Source organism: Centroberyx affinis, unplaced genomic scaffold (assembly GCF_046629955.1).
Source record: "Centroberyx affinis isolate AG114_WGS23_722 - 3 ecotype Tasmania unplaced genomic scaffold, CSIRO-AGI_Caff_v1 ptg002241l_1, whole genome shotgun sequence".
In the NCBI taxonomy this organism is placed as follows: domain Eukaryota; kingdom Metazoa; phylum Chordata; class Actinopteri; order Beryciformes; family Berycidae; genus Centroberyx; species Centroberyx affinis.
The window spans coordinates 7,120-20,768 of record NW_027280535.1 but is presented as its reverse complement, the minus strand read 5'-3'; the positions used below and the strand labels follow the sequence as shown (position 1 = coordinate 20,768).

The 13,649-nt window shown below is 39.5% G+C and overlaps 1 protein-coding gene across 1 annotated transcript; it reads left to right on the top strand.

Annotated features, from left to right (window-relative positions):
- Positions 1-213: 213 nt before the first annotated feature.
- LOC139655364 (organic cation/carnitine transporter 2-like) lies at positions 214-10,754 on the top strand. The gene is made up of 11 exons (XM_071532753.1): positions 214-488; positions 2,029-2,134; positions 3,749-3,852; positions 4,012-4,166; positions 4,567-4,738; positions 5,045-5,186; positions 6,489-6,586; positions 6,739-6,953; positions 8,090-8,272; positions 9,470-9,605; positions 10,640-10,754. Exons 1-11 carry the CDS (start codon positions 214-216, stop codon positions 10,752-10,754), a joined length of 1,701 nt encoding a protein of 566 aa, XP_071388854.1.
- Positions 10,755-13,649: the final 2,895 nt, after the last annotated feature.

Genomic DNA, 13,649 nt, shown 5'->3' with positions numbered 1-13,649 from the left:
TTTTTCCTCTTTGCATGTGGTTTTGAGGCGGGGCCACGCGGGGGAGGTCTTTCTGACATTCAAGAATACTAGGTGAAAAGCATGACTCACTTTCTCTGTAATGGTGAGGAGACAGCTGCACTGAACCTATCCTTGCCTTTCTCCCTCCTCCCATCCTGTCTTGTGGATTATCAAGTTCTAGACAGCCTTCTGGTTTGTAGTGTGTGTTTTACGATGCTGGAGTACGAGGAAGCCTTGTCCTTCCTGGGGGAGTGGGGAAGCTTCCAGAGGTCCGTCTTCATCCTGCTCAGCCTCAGCGCCGTACCCAATGGCTACGTGGGCATGGCCATGGTCTTCCTGGCCGACATACCGTCACACCGCTGCCGCTTACCCCCCCACAACTCATCCTCCTCCTCCAACTCATCATCTCCCTCCTTCAGTCTGGAGCTGAACCACTCCATCCCTCTGCAGTCGGTGAAAGGGGAGGTGATTCTCAGTCGCTGTTCCAGGTAAAAGAGAAAAAATCCTGCAATTGATTGAATTGAAAGTGAATTGAGCACAGTCCTGTTTTCAGCTACAAGTATTTAAGGGGGGGTATCTTGTTCACAGTAAAAGAAAAAAAAAAAGAAAATTGTACTATTTGTTGTTTTGTCAAAATTGTAGACCTATTTAGGAAAAAATGAGTCAGAATTCAGCACATTCCATACAAGGCAAATTCAATTTGCTCCACATAAAAAACAAAAAATACGGAATTTGTCTAGTAAAATGACATTAAAAAAGAAAAACAAATTAGGTAAGAGGTGACAGTGGGAGCACATCTCAGAGCATTTTATTTATTTAATGTTTATTTGATAGGGACAGATGCATTAAGCATAGAGAATTGCACAACAATTATCCAATGCAATGTATCACAGCATTTATAGCTACTGCTAATTTCCAATGCCCATCCCTAGAAGGGCCTTTAAAATAACAGACATAAAACATGTTCACATAAAACATTCAGACACTTACACACAGTAGTCGATTTGAGGGGGGATGCGAGGGGATGCCATCCCCCTTGAAATAACAATTGTCAAAAACCATCCCCTTTGTAAAACTGCCATCCCCCATTTCATCCCTCTTTGTGGCATTAAGATATAATTTACCCTAATCAAGAAATGCGTAAGCCATTTATTATTGATATTTAATCATTTTAGAGAATATAGCGTATCTGGAGTTTTCAGCAAATCCGAGGGCGGGGGGCACACGCACCTGCATTCAGGGATGGACTGGCCATCGGGACATCGGGCCGCTCTAACTGTGGACCGGTCGGGAATATTTTTTGACTAGCCCCGTATCTTTTCACAGAGGAAAAAAGCATCAGAACGGCGTTCCGAGAGTGAATTTGACGAAGGAACGCACGTTCCAGTTCTGAAAAAATCAACAGAGCGTTTAAACAACTGGTTCATTTCGTTTTAACACCATAGTTTGCTGGCTGGGTCCACCACCATGTTGGCAACAGACATTGTGGATTAAATGCTTCCTTTGGCTTTCTCCAAACATAAACCTGTCTGGATGGAAGAAAAGGCTGAAAAACTATAAACTAGATTCAGACTGATATCTGACTAGATTACTTTTTCCCCCAGTTCTCAAAGCTCCAGGTTTTGTGCTGCTTGCACCAGGTTATGCATCTTTGATACCAGTGGTTTCTGGCCATGCCGTGAACGCCAGCTTTACGAAGCTCAGTACAGTTTTAGTTGAGACTGTGTCACAGAGGTGTTGGTTCAGTTCTGTGGTAATTTTTGAGTCTGTAGTTTTGTGGGGTTTAGCAACTATCCCATTGCAGTAAGTGTCCGTCTATTCCTGTCGATGAGCTGCCACTTGCTTCCACTGTTTTTTCTGTGTTTGGGATATGTTGTAATGACTTTCCAGACCAATCCACCTGGAATTCAAACACCAACTCTTCCTCTGTGTAACTGTGTTAGTTGCTTCCTTTTGCTTTGAAAACACATATGAAAGTAGTGATTGTCAGAGCTCTTGTGTTATATGTATAAAATGTCTGTGTTCCAGGTACAGACAGTCTGCGGACGGGTCCTTCTATACTAATGAGACGGAGGGATGCGTTGATGGTTGGGTGTTCAGCTCTGAGAGATACTCCTCCACCATCGTTACGGAGGTAAGAACAACACACACAGACACACACAGCTCATACATACAACTTTAAAACAGCGCTTTTCAAAGTTATACAGTACTGTGAAAAAGTATTCACCCCCTGTTCGATTATCTGCATTTAGATAATTAGGTTTAGTGTTTGTATTTTGGTTAACAACCAGGCCTGATTTGGGCCAGGCCTGCCCAATATATATCTGGCAATTTTTTAAAAAATTTGCTCAGATTTTACCTGTGTTGATGTATGCTTTTTATAATCCCTCATATCAGTTGCCTTCAATGCATGTTATTGGAGTTTAGGAGTGTAGGGAAAACTCTGTCACTTGTGGCCGGTATTTGATTCCAGTTGCTATGGTTGTCCTTCCATCTCTACATGTGAAAATACAGAGGGGGAAATTTCAAGTGCATTTTCTCCTTCTTAGCTCCACTTAATTTCAAAGTGTTATTTACAGTCAAAGGAACTGGGCAGAAAAGCCTTACTGAAAAGTGCAGCCTCTGTGCTTTCACGTACTGTATAGTCAAAATTTATTTCACTGGTTCATTTGTGAATATGACACTCTCAATTCCACTATCAGCACCTGAAGTGGATGTCAGGGCTGTTTTTCTGGTGAGTCCCTACATGACGACAGTAGAAGTATGTCTCCCATATTGAGACGTACGACCACCCCGGCCACAACACCCTTACTTTCCACCGTGCTACTTCGGTGTGACACTCCTTCCTGTTTATAGTCGTGTGTCCTTCACGGAACCGTTTCGTGCTGGGAAAATGTAAATTTAACACTTTACGTGCCACCAAAGTCTTGCTCATTTCATGTTTTTCTGTGAGATCATGTTGGGGAATTGCATTAACCCTAACTACATAGCTTTTACCCTTTTGAAATTAACTGTTAAACCACTTGAGGTCATTATTGTTGTCTGTATTAGTTATACTTGTCTACTAGATCAGTGATTCTCAACCTTTTTCATATCAAGGACCCTTAAATGTAGTCCACATTAGAGCCACAGACCCCCATTTGATGAGATTTTGTCTCTTGAACCCAAATCTAAGAAAATCTTTATTATCAGATATGATTTTGTCCAGAATTCCATGACTATCTGTATTGTAGGTAGAGAGATAACAGTGAAACTATGATCAGTACAGTCATTCTTCTACATTCTCTAATTGTGTTAACTTCTTATAAATGAAATAATGCTGAAGTTTAACAATTCATCAGTTTGCTGGGGACCCCCTGGAACCCCCTCAAGGACCCCTGGTGGTCCCTGGACCCCACGTTGAGAACCACTGTACTAGATAACATATCTATTTGTTGATGTTTGGTGATGTAAAATTAGCTAGGTTTATCCTCTTTATATCTCTATTATTAACTTCAACACTGTCCAACAATGTATTACTTAGTGGTCCCTTTGTGCTGTTCTAATTAAGACATATACCTCCAGTCTCCATGATACAACTAAACAGACAAAACTTGATTGTCAAACTAATGAGTTTCAATGTAATGTTTGGTGTCGACCAATCAGCTGCTATGTTTTAATCGACTCAGCCTACATTTCATCCTCATCTGTATGTGTTTTTCTTTGTGTTTGTGTGTGTGTGTGTGTGTGTATGTTCGTGTGCATGTAGTGGTCTTTGGTGTGTGAGGACAGCTGGAAAGCTCCATTCGCTGTTACCATTTTCTTCTTTGGAGTTCTCATTGGATCTTTCGTGTCTGGAAGCATCTCTGATCGGTACACATACACACACACACACACACACACACACACACACACACAGAGGGGGAGGCTAAATGTAGTCAGTGCCAACGAACATTCATTCATCTCTCTCTCTCTCTCTCTCTCTCTCTCTCCATTTCTCTCACCATTCCATGTCTCTCTCTCTATCTTTAGTTTTGGGCGGCGTGTTATCTTCTTCATGACCATGGCAGTCCAGACGGTGTTCAGCCTCCTTCAGGCTCTTGTCAACAGCTGGGAAATGTTCTGTGTTCTCTACTTCATAGTGGGAATGGGACAGACCTCCAACTACTGCTGTGCCTTTGTACTGGGTATGACCAATAGATGGGTGGATGGATAGATAAATTGATAGATAGACTCAGAGAGAGATGGATATTCTTCTGTGTTCTGTGTTGCTACATTTCCTTCGTGTAACTGTTGCCAAACTTTATCTTCCAAAAAGCAATTAACAAAATAGAGTTCAATTCATGTGGGTTTTTGAAGGCTGTCACTGATGGACTGAAGCCGCCCGTAGATTATATTTCAAGTTTCATGTTTAAATTTGACCATTTTCATGCAAAAAATCCACAAACTTAGTATTCATTGTTTATTTACTGTCTCATGGCAGGATGGAAAAGCCTCTAAAACATTATATATTGCAATATGTTTTGCAAAACCAATATACTGTTCTAACCCTAGTTCTAATATGATCTGTTTTCTCTCTATGTCTAGGGTCGGAGTTGTTGACAAAGAAGGTGCGGATCAGCTTTGCTGCTATTGGAATGTCTTTCAGCTACGCTCTGGGTTACACCATACTGCCTCTGTTCGCTTTCTACATCAGGAGCTGGAGATGGCTGCTAGTGGCTCTGTCTCTGCCTGGTCTACTGTATATACCTCTGTGGTGGTAAGAGACAATAGAATAGAATCAAAGTTCTGTCTCCATCTGGGCTAGGGTTAGGGTTAGGGTTAGGGTTAGGGTTAGGGTTAGGGTTAGGGTTAGGGTTAAGGGTTAGGGTTAGGGCAAATGTTTCGTGATTTTTATGATCTCCGCCCACAGATTTGGACGGGGTGTTGGTTTTAAAATGTATTATACAAATATGACTTATTATTAAGATTATTGTTGCTGTTGTTATTATTAGGAGGTTATCAATCAGTGGAAATCAGTGGCCAGCCTATTTACTGATTGATGTGTCCCGTGACCAATCATTAGGTACCTCCCAGAGTCTCCTCGCTGGCTATTGTCTCAGGGCCGCATAGAGGAGGCAGAGCTGATAATCAGAGCGGCAGCTAAGAAGAACGGGGTCACTCCCCCTGAGGTCATCTTCAAACAGGAAGAAGCCACTTCACTCAAGGTGCACACACACACACACACACACACACACACACCTACACACACACACACACACACACACACACACACACACACACACACACACACACTACTGCTGCCTTAAAGTGCTCCTCATCTCCTTCCAACTTCAGAAGTTGTAAATATGACTTCCGCAGTGCATTCTCGTGGGTTTGTCTGTGATCTGGATCCTGCCCTCTTTCAGTCTAATGTGAAAATGCATAGGGGTGTAAAATTATGTTAATTCCTTAATCTATGGCCAATGCAAATATTCACTATTGTTGCTTTTGAGGGTTCCTCTATTATGCATGTCTTTATTTTGCTAGATCTTAGCTTGTGCCCCATGGTTGTTTCCCAAAATTTCAGTAACATGTTGGAATATGTAATAACTTCATCATATGTAATTTCTACTTCTATTACTACTTTCTACTAGAGCATGTGATTCAAAGATTTTTGCCATTTTGCCAAAACATGGAACCGGATAGAATCCAAAATGACGACAACACTTGAGATGACTACAGTGAGATAATCTTACGGGTTACAAAAAACCCCAAAAGGATACAAAAGTTGATGAATCGAAATGTCAAAACTGTCAAACTTAAATGCATTTTATAAAACTTCATATCCATCATATGGATTGGGTTTCAAAAAATATTTTATTTTTCCAAATTTAGCTTGTGAAATGAAATGTTGAGAATAAAATCACATGTCATTTGTTCATTATCTGATTTGTAATTTTAATTTGGTTATGGACTGAACGGAGGATACATGGATTAGTGAGGTACCTACAAACTGCTGTTTTCTTTTAGAAATCAAGTAGCACAAAGTTAATTTTTGTTGCAGCGGCAAAATGTGCATCAGGCATGTAATTGATGTTTTGATTAATTTAATAGCCCAAAGTTGTATAATCCATCAGTTTAACCACCAGTTGTTGATACATCTTTCCATGCTCTCTGCTGCTGAAACATCTTATCTCAGAAACTCAGAGATCATAGAAAATGTACCCTGTCTTATTTACCTCTTTATTGGGTTGCACTTGAAGGCAGCATTGGTAGGCATGCCAGGCAGCATATATCCATCCTCTAGTTTGCATACTGCACTTATCACACAGTGACAGTTGGGACAAGAATTGAAGCCACGAGAGGAATACCTCACAAATTTGAATTTCAGTTATTTTTCTTCACCAGGTATTTGTCACAATGTCAAAGTATACCTTTAAGGTTCTGGTTTGTGTTCTTACTGAGTAGGTAGAGAATGACATTTTCTGTGTGTGTGTGTGTGTGTGCGTGCATGTGTGCATGTTTAGGAGGGTGGTCCTGCAGATAGCCAACATGTGTACACCTGGCTGGACCTGTACCGAACTAGCAACATCAGAAAACTCACTATCATCAAGATCTGTATCTGGTATATACAGTATATACACACATACACACACACTTGAAATGCTTGAAACTGTTGACACTGTTGATGCCCCCTTCAATCAATCAATCAATCAATCTATCAATCTATCAATCTATCAATCTATCAATCTATCTATCTATCTATCTATCATTTAGGAGTGCGATCGCCATGACATATCATGGACTGGCTCTGAACACGCCAAACATGGATGGAGACCCGTACATCAACTGTCTGGTTTCCGGGGCAACTGAGTTCCTTGCTTACAGCTCTATGTGGCTTGCGGTTCACTACCTCCCTCGCCGTTTACCAGTCCCCATCACCCTCCTGCTATCTGGAGTCCTACTGTTTCTCATCAAACTCATACCTGATGGTACTGTACACACACACATACACACACACATGCACAACCCCCTGCCCCTTGTTTCACCTACATGCTGGAATGTGATCACATGGAAATTTATACATACATTTTTGGTCATCAACTTTATCATGTATTAGGAATACACCAAGCTTTTGCTAGATTGGCCCGTTGGTCAACTTAGCCGTTAAGTGATGAAGACAGACACCAAAATCATCCATACACTCACCATAGATTGTTGGCTTCGGCACTCCATGCTAACACTTTAGCATGAACTATGTTGAGTGATAGTAGCTCCATGCTAACACTTTAGCATACACTATATTGAGTGATAGTAGCACAACATTAGTCAACTTTTCTATTCGGGGTGTACCAATCGATCTGCCCATGATCGAAATCGGCCGATATTCACTCTAAATGAGTATTTCAATATTTCTTTCTAAAGGCCGATAAGAACCGATCAATGACGTGAATTATTCCTAATAGCCTATCCTGCCTTAATAATTGGTCTGCAATCTTCATGGACAATATAAGGAGGCTAGTTAGGCTCTTAGACTTAAATCAGGGGACTGTGATATCAGCTGAGGACAAACTTGCGTGGCGGGAATGGTGCGGCAAGGCTGAGTTTGCACTTGATTTGAAGCAAACTTCAGCCTACAATAGTAACTCCCAGTAAATTTTAGCCTACTTCTAAATATTTTGTAGCCTATTTATTTTGACAATCAGCCTAAAGATGAAAATTAGTCAAAATACAAATGAAACAGAAAATAGAAATAGAAAAATAATATTTCTATTACTTAGAATATGACTTAAGAGTGTCATACAGTGGATGAAAAAACAATCTACCACTTTATCTAACCCAGTGCAGTATGAGAGGACACTGACTGATTATGAAGAAATCAAATTTGAGGATGTCAGTGAGATGTGGTTTTAGGGAACTCTCACTTCAATCTGATATTTTGAAGGGGCGATGACAAAAGTAACAATTTTTTTTAGATTGGTAACTGTAATATTAATACTAAAACTGAAATAGTACTTTTTCACTATGAGAAAAGGGATAATATTACTGAAATGCATTTTCATTCATCAAGGCTCATGATAGCCATCTGCTTGACAGTTATGTCATCTTCTCTTTTCTTTTCTTCTAGATCTGTCCATTGTAACCCTAACTCTGGTGATGATGGGGAAGATGGCAGTGACGGGTGCATTTAATTTCGTCTACCTCTACGCCACAGAGCTCTTCCCCACTGTAGTGAGAAATATGGCAATAGGCTCCTTATCCATGGCCTCCCGCATTGGCAGCATTTCCGCTCCATACATTGCTTTCATAGGTGAGCTTCTTTGCGTGTGTGTGTTTGTGTGTGTGTGTGTGTGTGTGTTCCTCTACCTCTATCGTTTTGTTGATTGAATGTCCTTACAGGGATAGAAAGATGACCACATCTTGTCGGTCCTTGTTTCTGCAAGGGGCTACTTAAAGGTTAGGATTTGGATTGGTAACTCAATCTAGTTGTAACTAAAATATTCATCAACAAAAATATCTTTTGTCACATATAGATTAGCCACCTCAGACATCAGGATACACGGACAGACCTGAATTCCGCTCCTGATTGGGGTTGAGGTTGTAACTGCCACTGATAGATGCTCTATTGCTATGGCAAATAAAGGAGACAAGGGACAACCTTGTCATGTCCCATGTGACAGGGTGAAATAGAGTGTATGTCATTATTACACACAGAGGCTAATGGGGTTGTGTATAGGAGTTAGACTGAAGGCATCCCTAAACCCAAATTTTCTGAGAGCAGCAACTTCAAGTCCTTCTCCAGTGCCTTCTCTGCATGTACAGATCCTACCACTTACCACTTAGTGTAAATTACAGCACAACGAGTTCTAATGATGAGCCTCCCATCAAGAAACTAGTTGTGTGGAAGGACTGCTTCCAAGCGTATTGCCAGCACCTTGAATAGTTTCATAAAGTCTACACAAAGGAGACTTAAAGGTTCAATTGGAGATAACACTGACAGAGTTGAAGGACTAAAATGAGTGTAGCAGTGGGGCAAAAATTAATGAATTCAATTAATTTAAATTACATTATTTGTAGCATTTACTAATTCTTAGTAAATGGTTAAAAGACAAAATAATCATTTGATAGTTAACAATCAAATAAGAGCTTATTAAATTCACTGTTTATGAAGGATGGTTATTAAGAAGTGGTACAAGTGTTGGGGTTTGCTCTTTAAAATGTGATTGCATCTAAGATGCATTGAAGATCACCCAAAACCATCTCCGGAATGAGACACATTTGGAAATATTAACAAAATGTAAATGCAATGAGTCTCCAAGTGATATACACACAACTGGAAATAGAAATAAATCAATCAAGCATAAGATGCAATGAGTCTCCAAGTGACACACACAAAAATGTCATGCCAGGCATAAAAGAGGCCAACAAATTCAACCTCGCTGCCTCACTCTGTGTTTTGCTTTTTGTGCATTACTGTAGGTAGATAATTCTTTCTCTCTGGTTGCAGGTACATACAACAAGTTTGTCCCCTACATCCTGATGGGTGGAGTCACTATTGTAGCGGGGCTCCTCAGCCTTGTGCTACCAGAAACCAAAGACCAGGAGCTCCCTGATCTCATTCCCCAAGTCAAACCACTTGTCGGGTAGGTTTCAGTAATTTACTTTCAGTAATTTATTTGAGAATATATGCTATCATATCCAGCATTTCCACCTCTTGCTGGGTATTTAATTTATTTTATTTATGACTGTTTTAGTGTCCCATGATGGTCTAAATGCTCTTTCAGAGGCCTTTCCACCCTGACAAGAATAAATTTAAGGGCAAAACTGAATCCTTGTAGTCCTCAGCTTTGACTGTGAAACAACCAAAAAGAGTGCTGAGCAAGCATCTCATAGGGGGTTAAAAGCTCAGTCATACAGCTATGTGGAAATTAAGTCAGTCTAAATGATCTTTTTTTCTGTTGTGGACCATCTGTTTTCTCTACATGTAACGTTCCACTGCTTCTATGCACAAAAGTCCTTGAGTAAGCGCTGTTTTCCCTGTACTAGCCCCAGAAGTACAAACTGACCATCTTGCAGTGTCCGCAGACAAAAACAGCAAAAACCAGTTATTTGGCTGCCATCGTCATACTATTTCCATTAGAATCTAGTGACACAAGATCATTATGTACTGGCCGGGTAGGAAAGTTGCTTGCCACAGGCTAGCAGGTTATCAGGCCACCATTTCCATCTCCATCTCAAAGGATTGCACTTCAAGCCTCGATCCACAATTTATCAAGCCACATTAAATTCTGTTATTTTCATAGATATTGAAAAAGGACATTGTAATAAATTATCATGCAAGTTTAGACAGTGTGCAGGACAACTGAAGGGGGGATATGGAGACTGAAGACATTTCTTCAATCCAATTTACCAAAGGTAAAAATAAAAGCCAGTGGTGAGGAGGCACTATTTCAACTGGGGTTGCTAACGATGGATTGTGGCTTTGATAAGACCAATCTCTGACTTCCCGTTTAGCCTCTGCCTGTTTTTTGTATTAGATGCAAAGCTTTGCATCAATAAAAATCAATATTGAGTAGTTTGAAAGTCTAGTTATTTGATTTTTTTTTTCTCATCCCTCTGTTGTATGTAACTATGTTCTATGTAACTGTCTGTTTCTGTCTGTCTGTCTGTCTATCAGGCTTTCCAGGCTTTTGAAGAGACGCACTGATCCAGCTGGGTGCCAGGAAGATGAGATGGAGAACATTCCTGCTTTAACTGAACCAATCCAGACCAGATCTGTAGAAGAGCTATAGATCTCCAGTAGCAGACCTGCTATGGAGATCAGAGATGAGATGATACAAGATATGATTTGATGAGATGACATGACATGACATGACACATCTTGGATGTGTCCATAAGCATGAAACAAAGTTGAGAGTTAAAAATGACCACCATGGCCACCTCTTTGGCTCCACCCCTGCTGAGATTGATGTGATTGTTATTGCTGCAGCCATTCACTGATTATCATACTTTCAAACACCTTTGACACTAATGAGGGTAAAGATCAAATATTGAGGAAAAATGGCAGCTGTTCAGAATGGATTGGAAGATGGGTGCGATAAAAACATTGAACTGATTATTAAAACTATCCAGGGACATTTTGACAAGATTGAATAAATCTGATTTTTGTACGTGTGTAAAGTACATTCAATTGTTATGAAGTTGTCTTTAATGATCTTTTTAAAGTTTTATTCTACATCACACATTCCACCAAAAATATATAATGAATTAATTAAATACAATGTGATAAGATTGGGGACACCATGGCTCGACCTTGCAGCCAAAACAAAGATGTTTTGCCTGACAAATAAATGGATGGCATCACTAGTTTACATGGAATGAATTAAAGAATTCAATTTTGTCCCACCCTTTTGCCACTTTCTGTGTGGATTAAAAAATATATATATTTCAATAGGATCCCTAAACATTTCAACACAAAACAACACAATATGGGCGCAGAAACTATTACAAGTGCATTGCATCGATCAAAAATGCCTACAGAGAAGCTCTAGTGAGGCTCTCAGTTGCCAAACCAGATTGGAATTTTTCTGCTCATGTAATCAGTTAATTGTTTCTATACAACTTTCTCTTTAGAACAGCAAATGTAAAAGCTTTCATGAACTGGCCATAGGTCGAATCACTATTGTATGGTATCAATCGGCAATAGCAGCAAAAATTACATTTTTCTATATACAGTATGTAAAAAAAACAACATACCATGACACAAACATACTGTGATGATATGAAAATGAAAAAAACTGAAATATATGCAATTCAATTATAAAAATGATAAAATCACAAAACAAGACAATGAAACAGATGAGAAAAATATGAGAATATGAAGAAAAACATGAATTTACAGCGTGAAATGTGCGTTGCATTCACATTATCAGGTCTACAGAAGGCTGGGCCAGGCGTTTTAGGCATCTACACAAAATTTATCAGATTAAGGATGAATAAATAATTTCCCTGAATTTGTGATGGAGGGGGGTAAGAGAAAAATATGATTTTTACTGTCAGGTGATTTCATCATGGTAAAATGATTCTGGTATATCTAACGGAAGAAGATACATTTGAGGCTTTTTTATTTAGTAGTTGAAGCTTTAAGGTACAACATTAACTGTGGGCCTGAGTTACTGTGTGAAGCAGTTTTGTCAAAATGGTGGTTGTGAGATCAAATGTGCCACCCTAATCTAATTAGATTCTATTAAAATGTAGTTAATTTAAACACATTTGTGAGCAAGTTGTGTTTCCTCATTTTAATAGAGCAGAGATCATTATGCCATGAAACTGAAAACACAAAACAGGGGTTCAGACTCTGTGGAGAATCTGAAAAGAACGGAAGTGGAAGTCCATGGTGGATGATTGGTTCCTTAAAAGTTTACAATGACAAACAGCAGTTACTGCTAGGAAGATACAGACTGTCTGCCCCCTAGTGGCTGGGGCAAGCTGTGTCAAAGTTTTCTTACAGTATTTATTTATTTATTTTTTTCATTAATAAAACTCAGCCGTGCTCATAGTGGCTGCTTTAAATATAGTCAGCAGGATCAAGACAAGACAATAGCCAGTGAGTCTCTTTTTGATGAAGATTCTCTTATTGCAAAGGAGTTGCTGAATCTGTCCAAACATAAAAGAAGAATGCACCTGAATTTTAGTGGTACTAAGTAACTGCAAGTGGCAAAAGGAACCTTCATGTGCTGTCATTAATAACATTTCACTGGATTTGATGATGTTGCTAATTGAACTGAAAAGGGATATGACAGAAATTTAACAAGCTATGGCAAAAAAAACACTCAGCTCTCCAAAGAGTGATGAACAATGCTGATAAATTCAATGACCTTTTGAAGGCTAATCAAGAAAAGAAAATCAATATTTTCAACCATGACAAAAAGGCAAAGGAGAAAAGCAGTCTACCAGTGCTTCAGAAAAGTGGAAATTTCATCATACAAGTTCACATTTATTCTACAAGTTCTCACACAAAGTCTGCAAGCTCTCATGTGATTTGTATTATTTTTTTCTGTGGCTTCAAATTAAGAACCAAGGTGTGTGGATATTTTATGCGAGTGAAATTTTCGACATACAAGTTCAGACTTTTGTTCTACAAGTTCTCACATGGAGTCTACAAGCTCTTGGGTTTTGCAATGAAAAAACAAAACAAAAAAATCGCTTTGCTCATGGCTTTGTGAAGCGAGATAATGCAACTTCCGCCTCATGGTTGTTAGCAAAATAACAAAGCAAAGGGACAGGAAGCAACAGGGTTTATGGGAAATGTAGTCTTAATTTTGACAAGTGAACTTTTTTGTTAAGTATACAGTAGGTGACAAACTGGAAAGGTGTGGGGTGGAAAAATAATGAATGAAAAGATGAATTTGTGATGAAAATAGCTAATCCATATATTGATATTGATATGATAAGGAACAGAAACCTTAAGCCCCCCCCCCTTTTTTTTTTTTTTTTTGGTCAAGCAAGACAGACAGACAGATATACAGGCTGACAGGCAGGCAAGAGGGATCATAAACCTCATTGAGCAGACCAGTATAGGAGCTGTTGTGATGGATCCAGAAGAGATATATATCAACATGGAGGAGAGACACCAGACCACAGCAATCTACCACACTATACACCGAGGGCCACAGGAAACTGGTAAA